The sequence below is a fragment of the Sminthopsis crassicaudata genome, chromosome 4 (assembly GCF_048593235.1).
Source record: "Sminthopsis crassicaudata isolate SCR6 chromosome 4, ASM4859323v1, whole genome shotgun sequence".
In the NCBI taxonomy this organism is placed as follows: domain Eukaryota; kingdom Metazoa; phylum Chordata; class Mammalia; order Dasyuromorphia; family Dasyuridae; genus Sminthopsis; species Sminthopsis crassicaudata.
This window is the reverse complement of record NC_133620.1, coordinates 48,809,263-48,829,019: the sequence shown is the minus strand read 5'-3', so window position 1 is coordinate 48,829,019 and position 19,757 is coordinate 48,809,263. Positions and strand designations below refer to the sequence as shown.

Below are 19,757 nucleotides of genomic sequence, written 5' to 3'. Positions count from 1 at the left end.
TTTTGATCTCAGAGGTGAGATGACTGAGGCGGGAGACTCATAGAGTGTGAAAAGAGCTTCAGTTTATTATGCCATACAGCCTTGTTGATATATATTTTTGCAAGCATGATCAGCACATGAACAGTAGGCAATTCCCAATCATCATTCAGAGAAGCAGCACATGTGATTTGCGTATGCATGGTATCTGCCAATGGAAGGAGAGCTGATTCAGTGTCAGCAACTCGTTCACAGGCAAGAGGCCCTGTTAAGACATCCCTGCTCATGAAGAAACTACACTATGACCCTCAGGCCAAAACCTGTTTCCATGATCACAAATTATTGCTCCTTGCTGAACAGGGGCATTTCTGCAATGTGGCAGAAAACTTATTATGCACCAAAGGTTGAGGTGGCCTCTGTACTCCCTTTCATGGGGTCCTATACCTAGCAAAAAAATAAAGCAATTTCAGCTATCTCCATGGTCTAAGATGCCCAAAATCTAAAATAAGGTAGAAAAAAATGAACTGATACCTACTCTGATCTCACTCAACACCCCTCACCCACTACCTAACCCAAAGATCAACCACACATAGACTTGCAACAAAACCCAACCTCACACTCCAGTCCCACCCTGATTCAGCTCCAGGCTACAGAAGTTTTGTTTTGTTTTGTTTTGTTTTCGATGTCAGCTGTGTGATTTATTAGCAAACTGGAATAATAATTGAGACAATGAACTCCCCATCAGTCCAAAGCCCCTGAAGATAGTGAGACATAGTATTACATATTAAAATAATTCATCAAATAAGACCAATTAATTAGAAGAAAATAATATGATATAAGCCAGAATACATAATTAGGTTGTATGTTTTTTAAAAGCTTTTTATTTTCAAAACATATGCACTGATAATTTTTCAACATTGATCCTTCATAGCCTTGTGTTTCAGATTTTCCCCTCCTTTCCTTTCCCCCATCCCTTCCCCTAGGGAGCAAGCAATCCAATATATGTTATACATGTTAAAATATATGTTAAATCCAATATGTGTAAATATATTCGTACAATTCTCTTGCTGCCCAAGAAAAATCAGATCAAAAAGCAAAGTAAATGAGTAAGAAAACAAAGCACAAGTGAACAACAACAAAAAGAGTGAGAATGTTATGTTGTGATCCACATTCAGTTCCCACAGTCCTCTCTCTGGCTCTCTTCATCACAAGATCATTGGAATTATTATCAATCATCTCATTGTTGGAAGGAGTCATGCATCAGTATTGATTATCATATAATATTGATGTTGCTGTGTACAATGATATCCTAGTTCTACTAACTCCACTTAGCATTAGTTCATGTAAGTCTCTCCAGGCCTTTCTAAAATCATCCTCCTGATCATTTCTTATAGAACAATAACATTCCATAACATTCATATACCATAACTTATTTAGCCATTCTCCAATTGACGGGTATCCATTCAGTTTCTAATTTCTTACCACTATGATAAGGGCTGCCACAGACATTTTTGCACATGGGGTCTTTTTCCTTCCTTTAAGATCTCTTTGGGATATAAGCCCAGTAGTAACACTGCTGGATCAAAGAATATGCATAGTTTGATAACTTTTTGAGCATATTTCCAAACTGCTCTCCAGAATGGCTGAATCTGTTCACAGTTCCACCAACAATGTATTAAGTGTCCCAGTTTTCCCATATCCCCTCTAACATTCGTCATTATTTTTTCTTGTCATCTTAAAGACTGCAGAAGTTTGCACATTGGATTGTGACAAACAGTCTTTCAATGCAGGACCCTGCTTGGGCCCTTTACAGAGTCAAGAGAAAATAAGAGGGGCAAAGGGAAAAGACTGAAATTAACAAAGATCTCTGACTAGAGGCAGATAAATAATAAAATATTAACAATAGAAGGAAATATGACCTCTAGTCTAGTAAATGAGTTCAGGCATCTATGAAGAAATACAGCAGAAGGAAATAAAGTAACCCAATACTTGATAAGCTGGAGGAACCTGTGCATTGTCGTGGGAAGATGAAATTACAACATGCTGTTCCCAAGTAATGTGAAAGAGAAAAGAGAATTATGAGAGCAGAATTTATGACTTGCTTGGCAAAAATAATAAGCATAATAGAAAACTTTGAATTTATAATGAGGAACTTCACAGAAGAAACAAGACAGGGGGGCAGCTAGGTGGTGCAGTAGATAGAGCACCAGCCTTGAATTCAGGAGGAATTCAGGAGGAATTGAATTCTGGTCAGGAGGACCAGAGTTCAAATCTGGTCTCAGACACTTAACATTTCCTAGCTGTGTGACCCTGGGCAAGTCACTTAACTCCAGCCTCAGGGAAAAAAAAAATTAAAAAAAAAAAGAAACAAGACAGAACAATGGATTGGAGATGTAAATATATAGAAATGAAGGACAATCTAGAAAAAAAAACAAAAAAATAAGAAAATTATGAATAAATATGTTCACTTATATAAGGAAAACATATCCATCTCAAAGACAGGAAGCATAGAGACAACCTAAGAATCATAGGTCTCCTAGAGGAACATGACAGGTCAGAAAACTATAACACCATAATGCAGGAAATAATACATGAGAACCATCTGAACTTCTGAACATAGAAAATTCAATACTAATGGAAAGAATTTACAGATTTCCTCTCGAAAATGATCAAAGCCGCAAATTCCAAAACACATAATAGATTAAACTGTATAACTCAATTGAGAAACAAGTTTTTCAAGTGATTCAGAAAAAAAGGACCTTCAAATACAAAGAAAAGGAAATTTAACAATATTCTGGATCCATCCAGAAATATATAGGAAGGAATGGAATAAGGTGACCAGAAGAGCAATGGAACTCAGAGTGTAGCTAAGGGTCACGTATTCTACAAACCTGAGTTTAACCTTAAAAGAAAAAAGAAAGATATTCAGTTTTAAAAAGAGACATTTGAAACATTCTTAGAAAGAAAACAAGAACTAAAAACATTATTTACTTCTTGACTATCCCAAACAATTGAAGTGCAAGAGGATTGAATAAATGTAGTAGCCAAAGATACAAATGGAAACAATGATAACCAGATATATCAATAAGAGACTTCTTTGTAAATGCACACTCAGTGAGACAGGGATGGTAGAAGGAACAGCAAAAAAGCAGGCATGGGGTATTTATAAGATTAATCTATGTTCGGAATTCATATTCAACAGACATTGTCCTAAAGAGAATGGGTACAAGTTTATTACTGCTCAGAGCCTTGATTTAAATAAGACATAAGAGAAGAAGAAACTCATAACACAAAAGTAATACACAATTAACAAAAACAGTGACCACTATAATAAACAAACAAACAATATACAACATGCATCATCACCACTCCAAGGAAGCACAAACATCTGAATCCCTTGACTGGGAAGACTCATGGATACAGCTATTCAGAGTTCCCAGTCTCGATTAGGCAGAAAGAGAGAGTAACTAATGAAGAAGGTAAGGGAATTTTTTTGAAATGGGCACAAAAATGAAAATTTAAAACTAATGAACAGAATTAATTAGTTGAAATGGAGGAGAGGAATAGGAAATTTACTTGACAAACAGAAGAAAAAAGGGATGGCAGAATTCCATAAACAGATAAAATCAGGATAGAAAAAGAAACTATTTAGCAAAATCCCAAAAGGAAATCAGGAACAAATGAGAGGAAGGAATCAAGAATGAAGAGAAGAAAGCTAATGTGAACAGGGGCACTTCATTAAAGATTAAGGTAAAGTAACTGAAGGGCAACTAGGTGGTGCAATGGAGAGAGTATCAGGCCTGGAATATAGAAGATTCATTTCCCTGAATTCAAATCTGGCCTCAGACAATAGTTGTGTGACTCTGGGCAAGTCACTTAACCCTATTTGCCTCAAATCCTCATCTGTACAATAAACTGGAGAAGGAAATGGTAAAGCATTCCAATGTTTTTTGCAAGAAAACCCTCAAGATGGAAGAGAGAGTATCACAAAGAGGAAGACATGACTGAAATAATTGAACAACAAAAATAACAGAAGTACAAAACCACAACTTTAAATAAATTAAAGTTAGATGGAAGAAAATATAAACTTAATTATCATAACTATTTAAGTGGATTAAGTTCTTCAATAAAATAAAAATTAGTGACAAATTCAATAAAAAGACAAAAAAAACCTACAATCTCTTGCTTATAAGACATACATTTCAAAAACAGACACACACATATACACACAACTGAAGGGATGGGAATATATCAAGTGAATCCTTGAAAGAAGCATGATTTATTATCATGCTATCTGACTAATCAAAAATAAATTTATATATACATATATATAATTTTATTTTTCCAAACACATGCAAATATAGTTTTCAACATTCACCTTCACAAACCTTTGTGTTCCAACTTTTTTTTCCCTTTCTTCTTCTTTCTTCCCTTATTTAGCAAGCAATATGATATAGGTTAAACATGTGTAATTCTTTCAAACATATTTTCATACTTGTCATGCTGCACAAGAAAATTCAGATCAAAAGAGGGAAAAAAGACAAGAAAAAAAAAGCAAATAAACAACAATAGTAACAAAGGTGAAATTACTACACTGATTCACATTCAGTTTCCATAGTTCTCTCTCTGGATGTGGATGGCTGTCTCCATAAGTCTATTGGAATTGCCTTGAATCACCTCATTGTTGAAGAACCAAGTCCATCACAGCTGATCATCACATAATCTTGTTTTTTTAATGTATAATGTTCTTCAGATTCTTCTCATTTCACTCAGCATAAGTTCATGTAGGTCTTTCCAGGCTTTTCTGAAATCAGCCTGCTCAGAATTTCTTATAGAACAATAATATTCCATTACATTTATATACCATAACTTATTCAGCCATTCCCCAATTAATGGGTATCCACTCAATTTCCAGTTCCTTGCCTCTACAAAAAGGGCTGCTACAAATACTTTTGCATGTGAAGGTCCTTTTCCCTCTTTTATGATTTCCTTAGGATACAGACCTAGTAGACACACTGCTGGATCACAGTTTGATAGCTCTTTGGGCATAGTTCCAAATTGCTCTCCAGAATGGTTGAATTATTTTATAAATCCACCAAAAGTGCATTAGTGTCCCAGTTTTCCCTCATCCTTCCAACATTTATCATTATCCTTTTCTGTCATCTTAGCCAATCTGAGAGATGTGAGGTAGTACTTCAGTTATCTTAATAGCAAAAAATAAACATTATAAGAACAACAAAACTATATAATGTTGAATATATTATAGATTTGAAGGTACTCCACTTTTTTATGCTTTCAATTTTGTTAGCACAATAGGCTGATTATCTTTATTTCTTCTGTTTTTGTTGTGATTTCACCTTGCTTATTTATTTTATTGATTTGATTTTCTGCTTTTTTAAAAATCAGATTAGTTAATTATCAATTTCATTAGTCTTTTCAAAGAACCAGCCTTTAGTCCTCATAAAACTTCCATACTACAGGCATGTAACATCTGAGGCTTCATCATCTATCAAATCTTGTTTGTTTTTCAAAACCCTTCATAATTTGACATTCTCCTTCCTTCTCTGTCTTTTCTCTATTGTTTCTTGTACAGGACATTCCATTTCTTGGACTTTGGAAATTTTCATTGTTTGTCTCCTATGCCTAGAATTCTCTCCCTCCTTATTTCTACCTCCTGATCTCCCTGGCTTCAAATCCCAGCCAGAATCCTTCCTACAAGAAGACTTTCCCAATTCATCCTAATGCTAATGTCCATTATTTATCCCCAATTTATCCTGTATATATCTTGTTTGTACTTAGTTGTTTGCTTAGTGTATCTCCATTAGAAATTGTGAACTCTTTGAGACTAGAATTTGTTTTTCTGTTTGCCTTTCTGCCTATGTGTAGAGCTTATATGGGCAGTGATGTGGTGTAAGCAGATAGAATTCCAGGCCTGAAATCAAAAAAAGTTATCTTCCTGAGTTCAAATCTGGCCTGTGTGATCCCAGGCAAGTCACTTAACTCTGTTTGCCTCGGTTTCCTCATCTGTAAAAATGAGCTGGAGAAAGGAATGGCAAATATATCAGAAAAATACAAAATGGGAAGAGTTGGACACAAATGAATATAGTCTGTATTTATTCATTTGCTTAAGACTTCACTGAAGAAAGTCAGAATAAATTCATAAGTTGACATTTTCCTTCCTTCTCTGTCTTTTCTCTGTTGTTTCTTGTACAGAACATTCCATTTCTTGGACTTTGGAAATTTTCATTGTTTGTCTGTTATGCCTAGAATTCTCTCCCTCCTTATTTCTACCTCCTGATCTCCCTGGCTTCAAATCCAGCCAGAATAAAGGTGGGGTTTCTCTGAACTGGAGAAAATTGTTGAACAGAAAAAGCTGTCTCTCTCACTTGCATGCAAAATTACAAACCTCAGAGCTGAGACCTGAGAGACTCAAAGAAGAACAATTTCTACCTATCTTAGACTAAGGATCTGAGCCTTTTCTGAAAAAGAACAATAGTACTCCAGATGAAAAGAACCCTGTCATATTATAACAGAAAAAAAAAATTGTAATGCTTAGCTCAGCCAGTGGCTGGAAATATTGAAGAATGTAGCTACCCATTGAACAGAATCCCAGGGAGGACAGGGCATTGACCCAGTGAGGAGTCAGCCCAGTAATCAACCCAAATAAAGAAAAATTCTTTGTTTGGACCTTTGCCCTAATTAATGAGGCAAAAACTCAATAATAGAAAGTTTAAAAGAGTGTATTTTTTTTTAAGTCAAAATAGAAAACATAGTGATACACTGGCCTAAGGAGAGGACCAGGCTGAAATTCAAGATGAAGGATGTTTTTATTGATGACTTCCATAATAAGAGCAGGTCAGTCTGACAGCTACATGTCATCACTGTGCCTAAATTCCTCCCCCACTTCGGAAGTATAAGGAAATAGGATTAGAGGTAAAGGGAGATGAGATCAGAGGAACATGTGACCCTAATTAACAAGTAGGGGATTCGATCAAAATTACCTGCTGAAGCTATGGCCTCCTTCAGTATAATGAACATTCTCTGGAAACAAGACAGAATGGAAACAATGAAGATCACTGCATACATTTCCATATGCCACCTCACCAAACTTAGAAGAGGCTACAGCCAGTGAGAAGCCTGGTGGCTAATCCATGGCAGGATATATGCTTAGTGAAGAACTAATCCAAAAGTCATCATAGCCAGGAAATGACTCCTCACTAAATTTCCATATAGGAATTTCTGTACATGTTCAAAGCTCAGCCCTCTCCCTTGAATCTGAAGGCAAGTTCACTCTAATTACATTACATATGCATGTTTAGTCCACATAAGTTCTGGGGATCCTCATCCCATATCTCACGGACAACAAGCCTCAATGTGGGTCTCCAAGACTAGGCCATATGCCTCCAGAGGAGTAGAATTGTGGGTATCTTTTTCATGTCAGTGACAAGATCCTCTTAAGTATATATTCCTCAATATCAACCAAAGTACACTTATTTCTCTCTTATCATTAAAGCACTCTAGTTTCCTTTAAACAATTAATATCAATTAATGCTTTTACAAAGGTATAGCCACTGAGATGATCAGGCAAGAACAGAAGTATAAACATTTGTTCCTAAACCCTAGGAGTCCATTCTTCTCTTTACCACCTTGGTCCCTGGGGAGAATGGATTCAAACTTAAAGCAATTTGTACATAACATTCACCTCTCTAACTCTGCTTCTAAACTCATCATAGGACAAATCATTCCATTCTTTATTGGCTGTCTTTGACCTACTTCTCTTCTAGGACAAACCAATTATTCAGATTTTATTCCTCACAGGGTTTAGCTATCTGCAAACTTTGATATGGAATTGAGCTCCTGGACTTCTATTGGCTCACTCAATAAAGACAGGAAACAGTCACCCACCATTTGCTCATCAAAACTCAAAACACTTAGAAACTTATAGAACTCCTCTTCAAAGTATTCCAGCAAATTGAAGAGGGACTGAATCATAAGGTTAGTATTTGGCAAGCATCTTCAGTTCTAGGTCAACAGTCTTCTCTTCTTTGTGTGGTAAACAGACAGGAGCAATACTTATGCAAATCCAGGCTGGATGTTCTTCAGCCCTCTTTATATTGTCACGAGGACTGGGTCTCCTTAGCCAATTCCACCTCCCCTCTTTATATGTGGAATAAATCAAGTATGCTCTGAAGTACCTCCTCAGGCAGAGGACCAAACTTTGCTGACTCAGGTGCCTGATAGCTGTTCTCCTTTTGAAGTCTTACTTCCCAAAGGTCAGATTTAGATGCTTCAGCCTACTGGGTTTTGTTTTATAAAAAACAAGATTGGTTCTGGGAAAGGCAGCCTAATGATGGAGTGGAGAAGCTAGTGGCAAGTTGGTTTCCTTCCCCTTTTTTAATTCATTCTAAAAACCTCAGTTAGCTCACATCCTGTCCCCAGACAGTAGTGGACAATTTACGTGGCCTGGTCTACTTCATTCTAGCAGAATGCAAACATCACTTCTGACATTTTTGCTGCTTCTAGGTGAGTCAAGCTTACTTTGAATAGGAGAGATATAGGATATCCTTAATCTCTGGAACTATCAGAGACCTTTTCCAGATAAGAATACTGGTCTCTTTGAGGGATTCAGGAGGATAGGGGACATTATCTTTGACTGGACACAGCTAGAGAAGGGACAGAAGGCTGCATGTCCATGAATCACAATAGCTCCCTCTAAGTTTTGCTGAGTGTTATATATACATTATTTTATACAATGCTCACAACAGTCCTGTGAATTTGGTGGTTTTGTTATACCCCCCTAAAAAAAAAAAAAAAAAAAGGAGAAAATGAACTTCAGAGAAGTTAAATGATATGTCTATAGTCACACAGCTTCTCTTGGCAAGATCTGAATCCATGACTTCCTGAATCCAAGTCAAGAGTTCTATCTACTATCTCATCCTCAGTTTTCTTATTTATAAAATAATATTTGGAGTAGAAAATAATTAATATTGCATAGAATTCTAAAGTTATATGTTTTCTTCCTGTGGATTTCTAATCTTCTGGATTGAAATTCAGAAGGGGGTGGTAGAGTGATAGTGGTGATGGTTGTTTCTTATACTTCCAGGATCACAGAAGGTAGGTATCATCAAGGCAGATAGATGGTACAATGGAAATTGATATGGTGCTTACTATGTGTCTGGCACTATGTTAAGTGCTATATAATTACAAACTCCTTAGATCTTCACAATAATTATGTAAGTTAATATCCCCACAATTATTATTCCCATAGTTGTTATCCCACAGTTTCCTTGTCTGTATGATGAGAATATGGGAATAATCCCCAACTATGGGAAATAATAACTCTGGGAATAATAACTTACAGAATTGTTGTGAGGATCTAAGAAATTTGTAATATTATATGGCACTTAGCACAGTACCAGACACATGTTATTATTATCTGCAAGGTGGGTACAGGAGTTGAGGATAATTAGACAAGGTACTAAAAGGATACTTTCATTTCTCTGCAAAACAGAATTCTTAAAACAGCATGGAGGAAATATGCTAGAGGCACACTGTGCTTCTTCCCTGCCCTTTGCTGACTCCTTCTCTCTTTTCTCTTGTAGTTCTGCCTGGCAGGAAAACAGGTAAGTTTGCTCCTCTGTTTCTCAAAATTCTGTTAAAATTCTTAGAGTCCAGCAACTATAGAATGTTGCAAATTAACTATCAAATAAGGAACAGAATCTGTAGTTCCTGCTCTCAATGGGGTTTCACTTTCTATTTTTCTGGCCAGATTCTCATTGGAGTCAAATAACCCAGAAAAAAATAGTGCCCAAAGCCCCTTTTCCCATATTGTTCATATCTGACTATGGGGTCATAAGTTGGGGGGGGGGTCATTTGTATTCCAGAGCTGACCAAAGACTCTTTTGTTCTCTTCTCTCCATCTTCAGCAAATTTCACAAAGTCAGTGGTGACCCTGCACCCACCATGGTCCAGGGTGCTCAAGAATGATCTTGTCACTCTGAGGTGTGAAGGGCCTGGTGCCTCTGAAGACAACTCCACCCTTTGGTTCCACAATGACACGATTATTCCAGTCCAAATCCAAGACTATAACATCACAGCCGACAATATCACATACAGTGGGGAGTACCAATGTCAGATAGGCCAGTTGGCCCTCAGTGATCCTGTGAGGTTAGAAGTCTTCCAAGGTAAGTGTGGGACTCTGAAGTTAACTACCTCTTCACTATTGAGCTTCAACTTGAATTACTCTCACTATACACAGACTTTATGCCTATTTACATACTGATGAACAGTTGGAAAAAAAAAAAAGAAAGAAAAGAAAGAAACTACACAAATCAACTTTCCTGATTCTCACATTTTTAAAAAAATCATTTTGTTTATGTAATTTTATTTACATATAATAATGTAATATAATAAATTAAATAATCATCTCATTTATATATAATACAGGTATGGGCATTCCATTCCCACAATCTAGTCACAAAAAAATTAAGTTGTACAGGTTTCTTCCTTAATCTCAAATTAGTTATATGCAAACTAAGTATTAGAGGTTAAAAAAAAAAAAAAAAAAAAAAAAAAAAAAACCCTGTGGTCATATTTATCTTCAATAAGTACTTTTCTCTTAGTCTGGTTTTTTTCAGGTCTTCTAAGAACTGCCTTCCTTTCCACAAATAAAACTGTTCACATCCAAAAGTGGCAGTATATCTTGTCTATAGTGCAAACTTTCTTTTCTATAAATAGTAAGCACTTTAATAATGAGTCTCTCATTTTTCTCTGTGTATCCCCAGTCCCTAGCCATAGTAGATATTCAATAAAAGCCTATTAGTTGACCAAATAGATGACCCTTTCTTGCTGACTTTTTAAAAAAAAAAAAAAAAAAAAAAAAAAAAAAAAAAAAAAGGCAGATGAAGGCCATCAGATATGAAATACCTGAGCTTCCCTCCAGTCTCTTTCATCATTCAAACCAACCTTTTTACCTGATTCAGAGAAATGATTTAATACTTCTTTCCAAAATTAACCCCATTACCTATGCTCTTAAACACTCCCCCTTGAGATATTACTTACTCATGATTTCTTTTGTATTTTCAATGTCAATCAGTTCTTTCTCCTCAGCCTACAAACAAGCTTGTCTTGCTTGCCTTAAAATAATTGTTCCCTACAATCTGTTGCTCATGTAAGCTACAATACTATCACTTTCCTCCAACCATCAAACTTCTGAGAAAAGTGATCTATGTGATCTAGTGATATAAAAGTGATCTTCTGCATCTTTTTCTCCCTTATAGTACATAGTACATTCATACCTCAACTCCTCTCTGATCTGATTGAATATTGCTTTCTTAAAGTTCTCTAGTAACTCTCATTAATTAAATCCAGTCATCTTTTCTCAGTCCTCTTCTTCCTCTGCAACATTTGGCAGGGTTGACCAGGCCTTGTCTTGCTTGAAACTTTCCTTAATTTTAATTTCCATGAGATGCCATGATTGTGGTTCTGCTCCTTCTTTAATCATTTTATCTCTGCCACTTTGTTTTGGCTCTCTTCTGCTTTCCAACCCCAACAATGAAGATGTTCATTTTCTTTTTTTTCTTTTATTTTTATTAATTTTACAATTATAACATTTTCTACAATACATATGCATAGGTAATTTTTTACAACATTATCCCTTGTACTACCTTCTGTTCCAAATTTTCCCCTCCTTCCCTCCTCCCCCTCCCCTAGATGGCAGGCATTCCCATATATATTAAATATGTTATAGTATATCCTAGATACAATATATATGTGCAGAACCGAATTTTGTTGTTGTTGTTGTTGCAAAGGAAGAATTGGATTCGGAAGGTAAAAATAACCTGGGAAGAAAAACAAAAAATGCAAACAGTTTACACTCATTTCCCAGTGTTCCTTCTCAAGGTATAGCTGATTCTGTCCATCATTGATCAATTGGAATTGGATTAGATGTTCACTATGTTGAAGATATCCATTTCCATCAGAATACATCCTCATACAGTATCATTGTTGAAGTGTATAATGATCTCCTACTTCTGCTCGTTTCACTCAGCATCAGTTGATGTAAGTCTCTCCAAGCCTCTCTGTATTCATCCTGCTGATCATTTCTTACAGAACAGTAATATTCCATAATATTCATATACCATAATTTACCCAACCATTCTCCAATTGATGGGCATCCATTCATTTTCCAGTTTCTACCCACTATAAAAAGGGCTGTCACAAAAATTTTGGCACATACGGGTCCCTTTCCCTTCTTTAGTAGTTCCTTGGGGTATAAGCCCAGTAGTAGTATGGCTGGGTCAAAGGGTATGCACAGTTTGATAACTTTTGGGGCATAATTCCAGATTGCTCTCCAGAATGGTTGGATTCTTTCACAACTCCACCAACAATGCATCAGTGTCCCAGTTTTCCCACATCCCCTCCAACATTCATCATTATTTGTTCCTGTCATCTTAGCCAATCTGACAGGTGTGTAGTGGTATCTCAGAGTTGTCTTAATTTGCATTTCTCTGATCAATAGTGATTTGGAACACTCTTTCATATGAGTGGAAATAGTTTCAATTTCATCATCTGAAAATTGTCTGTTCATATCCTTTGACCATTTATCAATTGGAGAATGGCTTGATTTCTCATAAATTAGAGTCAATTCTCTGTATATTTTGGAGATGAGGCCTTTAGAAGATGTTCATTTTCAATGAATTATAAACTTATTCTTTCTCAAGTCTTTATTTAAAATCTCTATGTAGGGCACAATGCAATTCAATAGAGAGAAAATTGGAAGTGGTCCCAAGAACAACTTAATCGCATCACCTCCTATCTTTTATGTGAGCTTGTCCCTTTGACCTTTCCTTTTTTATCTCTCCCTAATTTTTAAAGATTTTCTTATCCATGAGCTACCTCTCTGTTGAAGTCTCCCCAACCTTTAAAAAATTCCCTTGACTACCATCCTTCACAAAGTATCTCTTCTCTCTCACAGCCAAAGTCCTAGAAAATTTCATAATCTCCCTTCACTTCTTTGCAAAATAGGGAGATCCATAACTTTGGAACATTGCATATAATGTGAGATATTTTTGATGTGTTGGTTGCTTTTACTGAATTTTTTCTCTCATTTTTTTTAAATGAAAATTCTTTGTTATAAGGAATGCTTTGCAGATGTGATAAAAGGAATCCAGGCAGAAAATTAGACAACATTTAAAACAAAAGAAACTAATGAAATCTCTTCCTTAAAAAAAAAAAAAAAAAGACAAATCTGTTTACATTTTTCCACACTTTCCCAGGTCACATTTGCAGTTTCACTTCTGCCCCATCATTTGACTGAAACTGCTCTCTCCAAAGTTGCCAATGATCTAACATGGTATCCTTCAATAAGTTAACGTAGCACCATGTGACTAATCTCGGTTTCAGAGTCAGAAAAGCTGAGCTCATCATTTGAAGTAAGTTGCCATTTCTATTGCCTTGGCAAGTGAATTAACCCTTTCTGGTGTTCCATTTTCTCACTTGCAAACTAGGAGGATTGGATTAGGTGGTTTCTGATGTTCCTTTTAGACCTATTCTCTCTTTGTGTCTAAATCTAATGACTTTTCTAAGTCCTCATCCTTTTTTTTTTTTAATTAATTTTATAATTATAACATTTTTTGACAGTACATATGCATAGGTAATAATTTTTTTTTTACAACATTATCCCTTGTACTCCCTTCTGTTCTGAATTTTTCCCCTCCTTCCCTCCACCCCCTCCCCTAGATGGCAGGCATTCCCATACATATTAAATATCTTATAGTATATTCTAGAGTCCTCATCCTTCTTGATCTCTCTGTAGTACTGCACACTATTCTGGCTATTTTCTTCTCGCTGCTTTTTTTTTTTTTTTTTTTTTTTTTTTTTTTGGTAACACTCTTGATTGTCTTCCTCCTTGTCAACTGATCTTTCTCAGTCTCCATGTTAAGCCCTTGAAGTTTGGGTGCATCTAAGATCTTTGTTCAGTACCCTCCTTCCTTTGAGCACTCTCTATCTCCATGATCTCATCAGCTTCATTCTAGGAAGAGATTTCCCAAATCTGCACATTGTACCTTCTCTCTTGATAGCTAGATTGGGTCACAAACCTTTCAAACTCTACTGAATTCATTCATTTTGCCCCCTAAACTCACTCTCCCTCCTAATTTCCCTGCTTTTGTCAAGGGTCCTACTTGAATTTGCAGTGCAGAAGACATCTTTGACTCTTCACTGTTCTCTCTCACCTCCTATAGCTAATTAGTTCTCCAATCTTTCTGATTCTAATTCCACATTTGTCTTTTTTCCATTCACATGGCTGTATAGTCCTAGTTCAAGGGCTCACAACTCCTCTCCTGTTACAATAGTCTCCTACTTGGTATCCATGCCTCCAATACCCATCCTTTCTCCATCGCATCTTCCACATGGAGCCCAAATAGATATTCCTAAAAGCATAGGTTTGACCATGTCAGTCCACAGCTGAAGAAGCTTTAGTATTTCCCTGTTAGCCTATTTAAAAAAGAATAAAATAGAAACTTCTCTGCTTGGCATTTAAAGTCCATTATCTGACTCCAACTAATCTTTCTAGACTGATCTAATGTGACTCCTCCTCAAGGACTCTGTATTCTAGCTAAAGTGGCCTTCTTACTATTCCCTATACTTGACAGTTTGTTTTTCTCCATTATGTAAGCTCCTTGAGGACAGGAATTATGTCATTTGTACATTTTTACCCCCAATACCTTGCCACAGTAAGTACTTAACTAGTGCTTGTTAAATTAAAGTTTAATTTGACATCAAAGATTCTAGTTTTTGTTCCTCAAAATGTGATGAATTTTGTTTGGTTTGCACAAATGCATTTCTGTCTTTTATTTTTTAAATTCTGAACTTAATGAATATCCCCAAAATAAACATTTCATTTACAAAATAGAACAAAAAAAGATCAAATGTGAAAGCACATGTCTCTGTTATGTACAGCTTGGTTTTTTTAAGTATGTAAGAAATTCAGTTTACTTTAAAAGCTATCCTATTTATTTCTTTCTGAACTTTATTCTGTTCTCATCTGCATATTAAAAAATGGTTCAAAGACCATTTTTCTTTTTTCTTTTCTTTTTTTCAACACTACCGGATAGCTCTCTTTTCTCCCCAATTCCCACATGAAAAAAACCAGAACCCTTGTAACAAATATATGTGGTCAAGCAAAACAAATCCACACATTTGTCATATTTAAAAATAAGTGTCTCATTCTGCACTTTGAAGATCTCCATCATGCATGTATTTATATATATATAAAAGATCATAAGGTCATAAGATGCCAAAATTTATATAATGAAATCTCTTCAAAAAAAAAAAAAAGACAAATCTGTTCATATAAATTTTGGCATCTTATGACCTTTTTTATATGAGTATCTGTAATATGACCCTATGAAATTGGGAGGTCTCCAGGGGCAATGAGGTTGTTTTTAGCCTTTTACAGTTCCCATTCAGTGCTTTTGATTGAGATTACCTCAACACTTGATCACCTTCTTTGTCCTAAGAACTTATAGGGAAATGAGCTTTTCTTTCCCCATCCCAGTCTAGAGTGACTTGAGACTCTGAGTTAAGATGTCTTGGAATCTTGATCTTTCTCTATTTTTTCAGACTGGCTGCTACTCCAAACTTTGAAATTGGTTTATATGGAAGGGGAGCCCATGGTGCTGAGATGTCACAGCTGGAAAAACAAAGTCATCTCTAAAATCACGTTCTTTCAAAATGACAAAGGAAGGAAATATTCTTTACATGATTCCAACTTTACCATCAATCAAGTGAACTATAATGACAATGGAAATTACTTCTGTTCAGCGAACATAGGAAATAGGAAACACACATCAAAAGTGGTGAATATTACTGTCCAAGGTGAGACACACTAAACCAATGAAAAGTGAAGGGTGTTGGGCTGTGAAGGAAGGAGACTTTGGAGGATGTATATGGAGAAAGTTAATAGTAGTTTTAAGGTATTTCAGATCATTATGAATTGCCTTTGTGGCTTCCAGCACAAAGGCTAGAAGTCTCTAGCGGTCTTGGCTTACTGTTTTATTTGCATCTAAGTTTTACAAAGGATTTCTTGGAGGCAGCGTATCATTCATTCATAAGTGATTACAAAAGAACAGAAGCTATATCTTTTCCCTCACTAACCAACCCCAGATTCTTCCAATGAATGGAATAACTTCTCCTTCCCATGCAAACCACTCTGTCTTTTAGAATCTTGAGTTCAATGCTCCCTGATTCAGCCAGGATTGATTTAATCATTAGGATTAATACAACAATTTTATTATGAATTCTTAAAATCTACCCTCTCATTCCCTGGGGTAAATGACCAGGTATCTGGCCCTTCTGATGAAATTCTAAATTTCTGAATCCCTAAGAAGATCAATTAGTTGGTAGGCCTAGGCAGGAGCTCTTTCCATTATAGAGGGTAAAGAAGAAAATAACACTTTGAGTTTAGAAGATTAAGGAACTTGATTCAGAAATTATAGTAATAATAATAATAATATAATCAATAATAAAATGTCAAATATTATAAAATTCAAGTGCAGCATGAGAATGGTGTAAGTGTAACATCTCATTCTTTCTGTTTTCTCTGTGTGTATGTCTCTGTCTCTATCTTTCTGTATGTATATGGATGTCTCTATCTTTCTGTCTGTCTCTGTCTCTGTCTCTCTGTCTCTCTCTCTTATCTTTTGGCTAAGATTCTTAGCATTAGATCACCTAAAAGACCCAAGAATCTCACAATATCCATCCCAAACCCCATAACCAAGATCAGATTACTTCTTTTTCTTTCTTTCTCCTTTAAGAAGTAAGTACTTGATAGATATTTGTTAATTTGATTTATTGATTCACTGCCATTCTAATAGTTCTTCTTACCTTTTATTAGGTACTCCACATCCATCCACTTCCACATCTTCTAAAATCTGGTACTACATCCTTTTCTACCTTGTGATGGGAATTCTGTTTGCAATGGACACTGCTTTATACTTCATACTTAAGACAAAGGTCAATAGCCCAAAGAAGAACATGAGGCACCTTGTAACCAAATGGAGTTAGGAACTTGAAAATGGCTGGCTCATCAGCCTGTGGAATGACTGAGCTCTTGGCATGGCAGCAACCCATTCATCTCTGTCAGCTTCCTCATCTCCTGGTCCCCCACCTCCTTCATCCATTCCTGAGAGCAGCAGAGGGAGATTCCTATCAAGTTTGGGATTAGGGCTCTTCCTTATCCTTGCCCTCTAGTTTTTCTTGGTCTTCAGAGGATGGAGATGTCTATGAGCAAAGTCAGCTGCCCCAGCTAGCGCCCTTCTCATTGTTGAGCTCCTAGGAGCTATGGGCTATACAATTGCTAACCCTTCCCTAGATACAGGACAATGCAAATGTATGAAATAATTTTAGTCTTTTAATAACAAAACTTCTAGTATACTAATAATTTAACATTTTGGCCCACATCTGACTATTACATGGATGATTTGAAGAAAGCCATAGATATCAGTGTTAGAAGATATTAATACTAGGAGTTTGAAGAGAGATGAAAGATAATAAAAAAATGAATAAGAGAAAGGCAGAATAACAGGAAAGGTCTAAGACTGTGCTGGGTGAAGGGGATCCTGCAAGAGAAGAAGTTGCCTCATTCATCAGAAAAAGCATGTGTATCTCCTCCCCTAGAGATTACAAGGACAGAATATTGTATACATGCCAGACAAGGTTCCTTATAACATATTTTTATTTGGTTGTTTTTCTTTGTCACAAGAGAGGACAATGATTACAGTGTTGAGACAAAATACAATAATAATTTTAAACCAAATCAAATAGCTAGAAAATAAGTTAAAAGGGGAAAAAGCATGTGGCCAAGCTGATATCCAGAGTAGTTGTATTTTCTGGTCCTACTCAAGACTGTCATGTTCCTGGCAGGACTTCAAATGTTGTTTTAAAGGAAATTTCCATCATCCCTTTTCAATCCATTTATTCAATAAATATTTATTCACAATCCCTATGGGCAAAGCATGATGATAATCACTATTGGAGATTTAAAAAGAGACACTGTCCTTAAACCTACAGATCAATGTCACAATTTCTATAAGGTGGTGGGGATCAAAACCATATATTAGGATGTTAAGAAATATAGGTGATGAGGAAGTACAGTCAGCTTTACCCCACTCCTTTGAAAAGTTCTCTAGTAAATAGGAAATAAAAGAAGAGAATAAGCATTAAGTGCCTACTATATATCAAGCACTAGGCTAAGTGTTTTAGAAATATCTATTTTGATTCTCATAATCCTGGAGAGGTAGGAATTATAATTATACTCATTTTACAAATGAAAATGAAATAAAGGGCCATTGATTTTTTTTAAGCTCAACTTTGAGATATGAGGTCACATTTGAACTCAGTTACTCTTCACTCCAAACCCACTGCTCTATACACTGAACCACATAGTGACCTTTAAATGAGAAACTAGAGATTCAAGCAAGTGAACATAAAGTTTTGGGGTTTGCTTTAAGATGGGTAAAAGCCACATGTGCTTGAAAGCAAAAGAGGAGTTGTCAGTAACAGGGAAGAGTAAAGATGTTTGGAAGAGACTAAATAGTTGAAAGGAAAAGATAGGAAGTAATGAATTTATGAGTACAAATTCAACCTTAGAACTGAACAGGAAATGTGAAGACAAAAGTTTCAAATAAATTAAAACAGAAAGGTCCTATCTATATCAAAATATTCCTATCAAGACTTTTCATGACAGCAAAAACCTGAAAACAAAGTATATTTCCATAATAAGAGAACGTTAAACTAACTGGTAATTAAATGAATTTTTCTTTGCTACCAAAAAATAATGAATATGATTAATTCAAAGAAGCATGAAGAAAGCATTTCAATATATGAACTTATACAGAATGAAATAAACAACCAAATGTATGTCCTTTGCATATTTGTATTTATTGACCCATGGACACATATGTATATATACAGGTATATGCCAGGAAAGTATCCATGACAGGAAGCAAGAAACTTCTTTGAGAGACATCTTCAGAAGCCCAGCCCACTGGAAGATCTCATCTGGCAGTGATTTTGGCCTTGGAAGTAAATTGAACGGGAACAATGCGATGTATAATTTATCTCATTTAGCATTATCAGATACTACCTTAGTGTGGAAGGCGATGCCTTAATTCTCTTGTCTTCTTGTACCATCTCTTGAATGCTTCCTTGTAGTGTGGAAAAAGAATCCAACACACTACACTTTGTATACAAGTTGGTTAGAGACAATGTTTTAACTAGTTAAACTATTCCAAGTCAAAGGAGTTCTCAGAGGCAACTTGGTGGTGCTCTATTGCCCAGAATGCAGGGCAATTTACATTGAACCTCAGAAAGGTAATAGCTACATGTCCCTGGACATTTAGTCTCTACCTCAGTTTCTTTAACTCTAAAATGGGGATCAAGAGGCACCTACAACCTAGAGTTGTTGTGAGGATCAAAGGAAATAATATTGGTAAAGTGTTTAGCATAGTGCCTGGTAAATGGTAGTTACTTATTAAATGTATATTCCCTTCCCTTCCTGTTTAGAGAAAGGAAATCAAGAGACAAAAATCTGACCTTCCTCTGAAAATCTCTCTCTTACACAGGACATTTTCATTCACAATCTAAAATAATCTAATATAAATAAATAGTAAATATATATATGTATATATATATATGTATATATATATACACATATATATATATATAAAACAATCTAAAAAATTTACAAGAAGACAAAACATAGATACATAAACTTCAGT

General features: G+C 35.7%; 1 protein-coding gene across 1 annotated transcript; it reads left to right on the top strand.

Annotated features, from left to right (window-relative positions):
• Positions 1 to 8,238: 8,238 nt before the first annotated feature.
• On the top strand, positions 8,239 to 18,897 carry LOC141541873 (low affinity immunoglobulin gamma Fc region receptor III-B-like). The gene is made up of 5 exons (XM_074266447.1): positions 8,239 to 8,499; positions 9,579 to 9,599; positions 9,903 to 10,160; positions 15,601 to 15,855; positions 16,874 to 18,897. Exons 1-5 carry the CDS (start codon positions 8,463 to 8,465, stop codon positions 17,041 to 17,043), a joined length of 741 nt encoding a protein of 246 aa, XP_074122548.1. The 5' UTR covers positions 8,239 to 8,462; the 3' UTR covers positions 17,044 to 18,897.
• Positions 18,898 to 19,757: the final 860 nt, after the last annotated feature.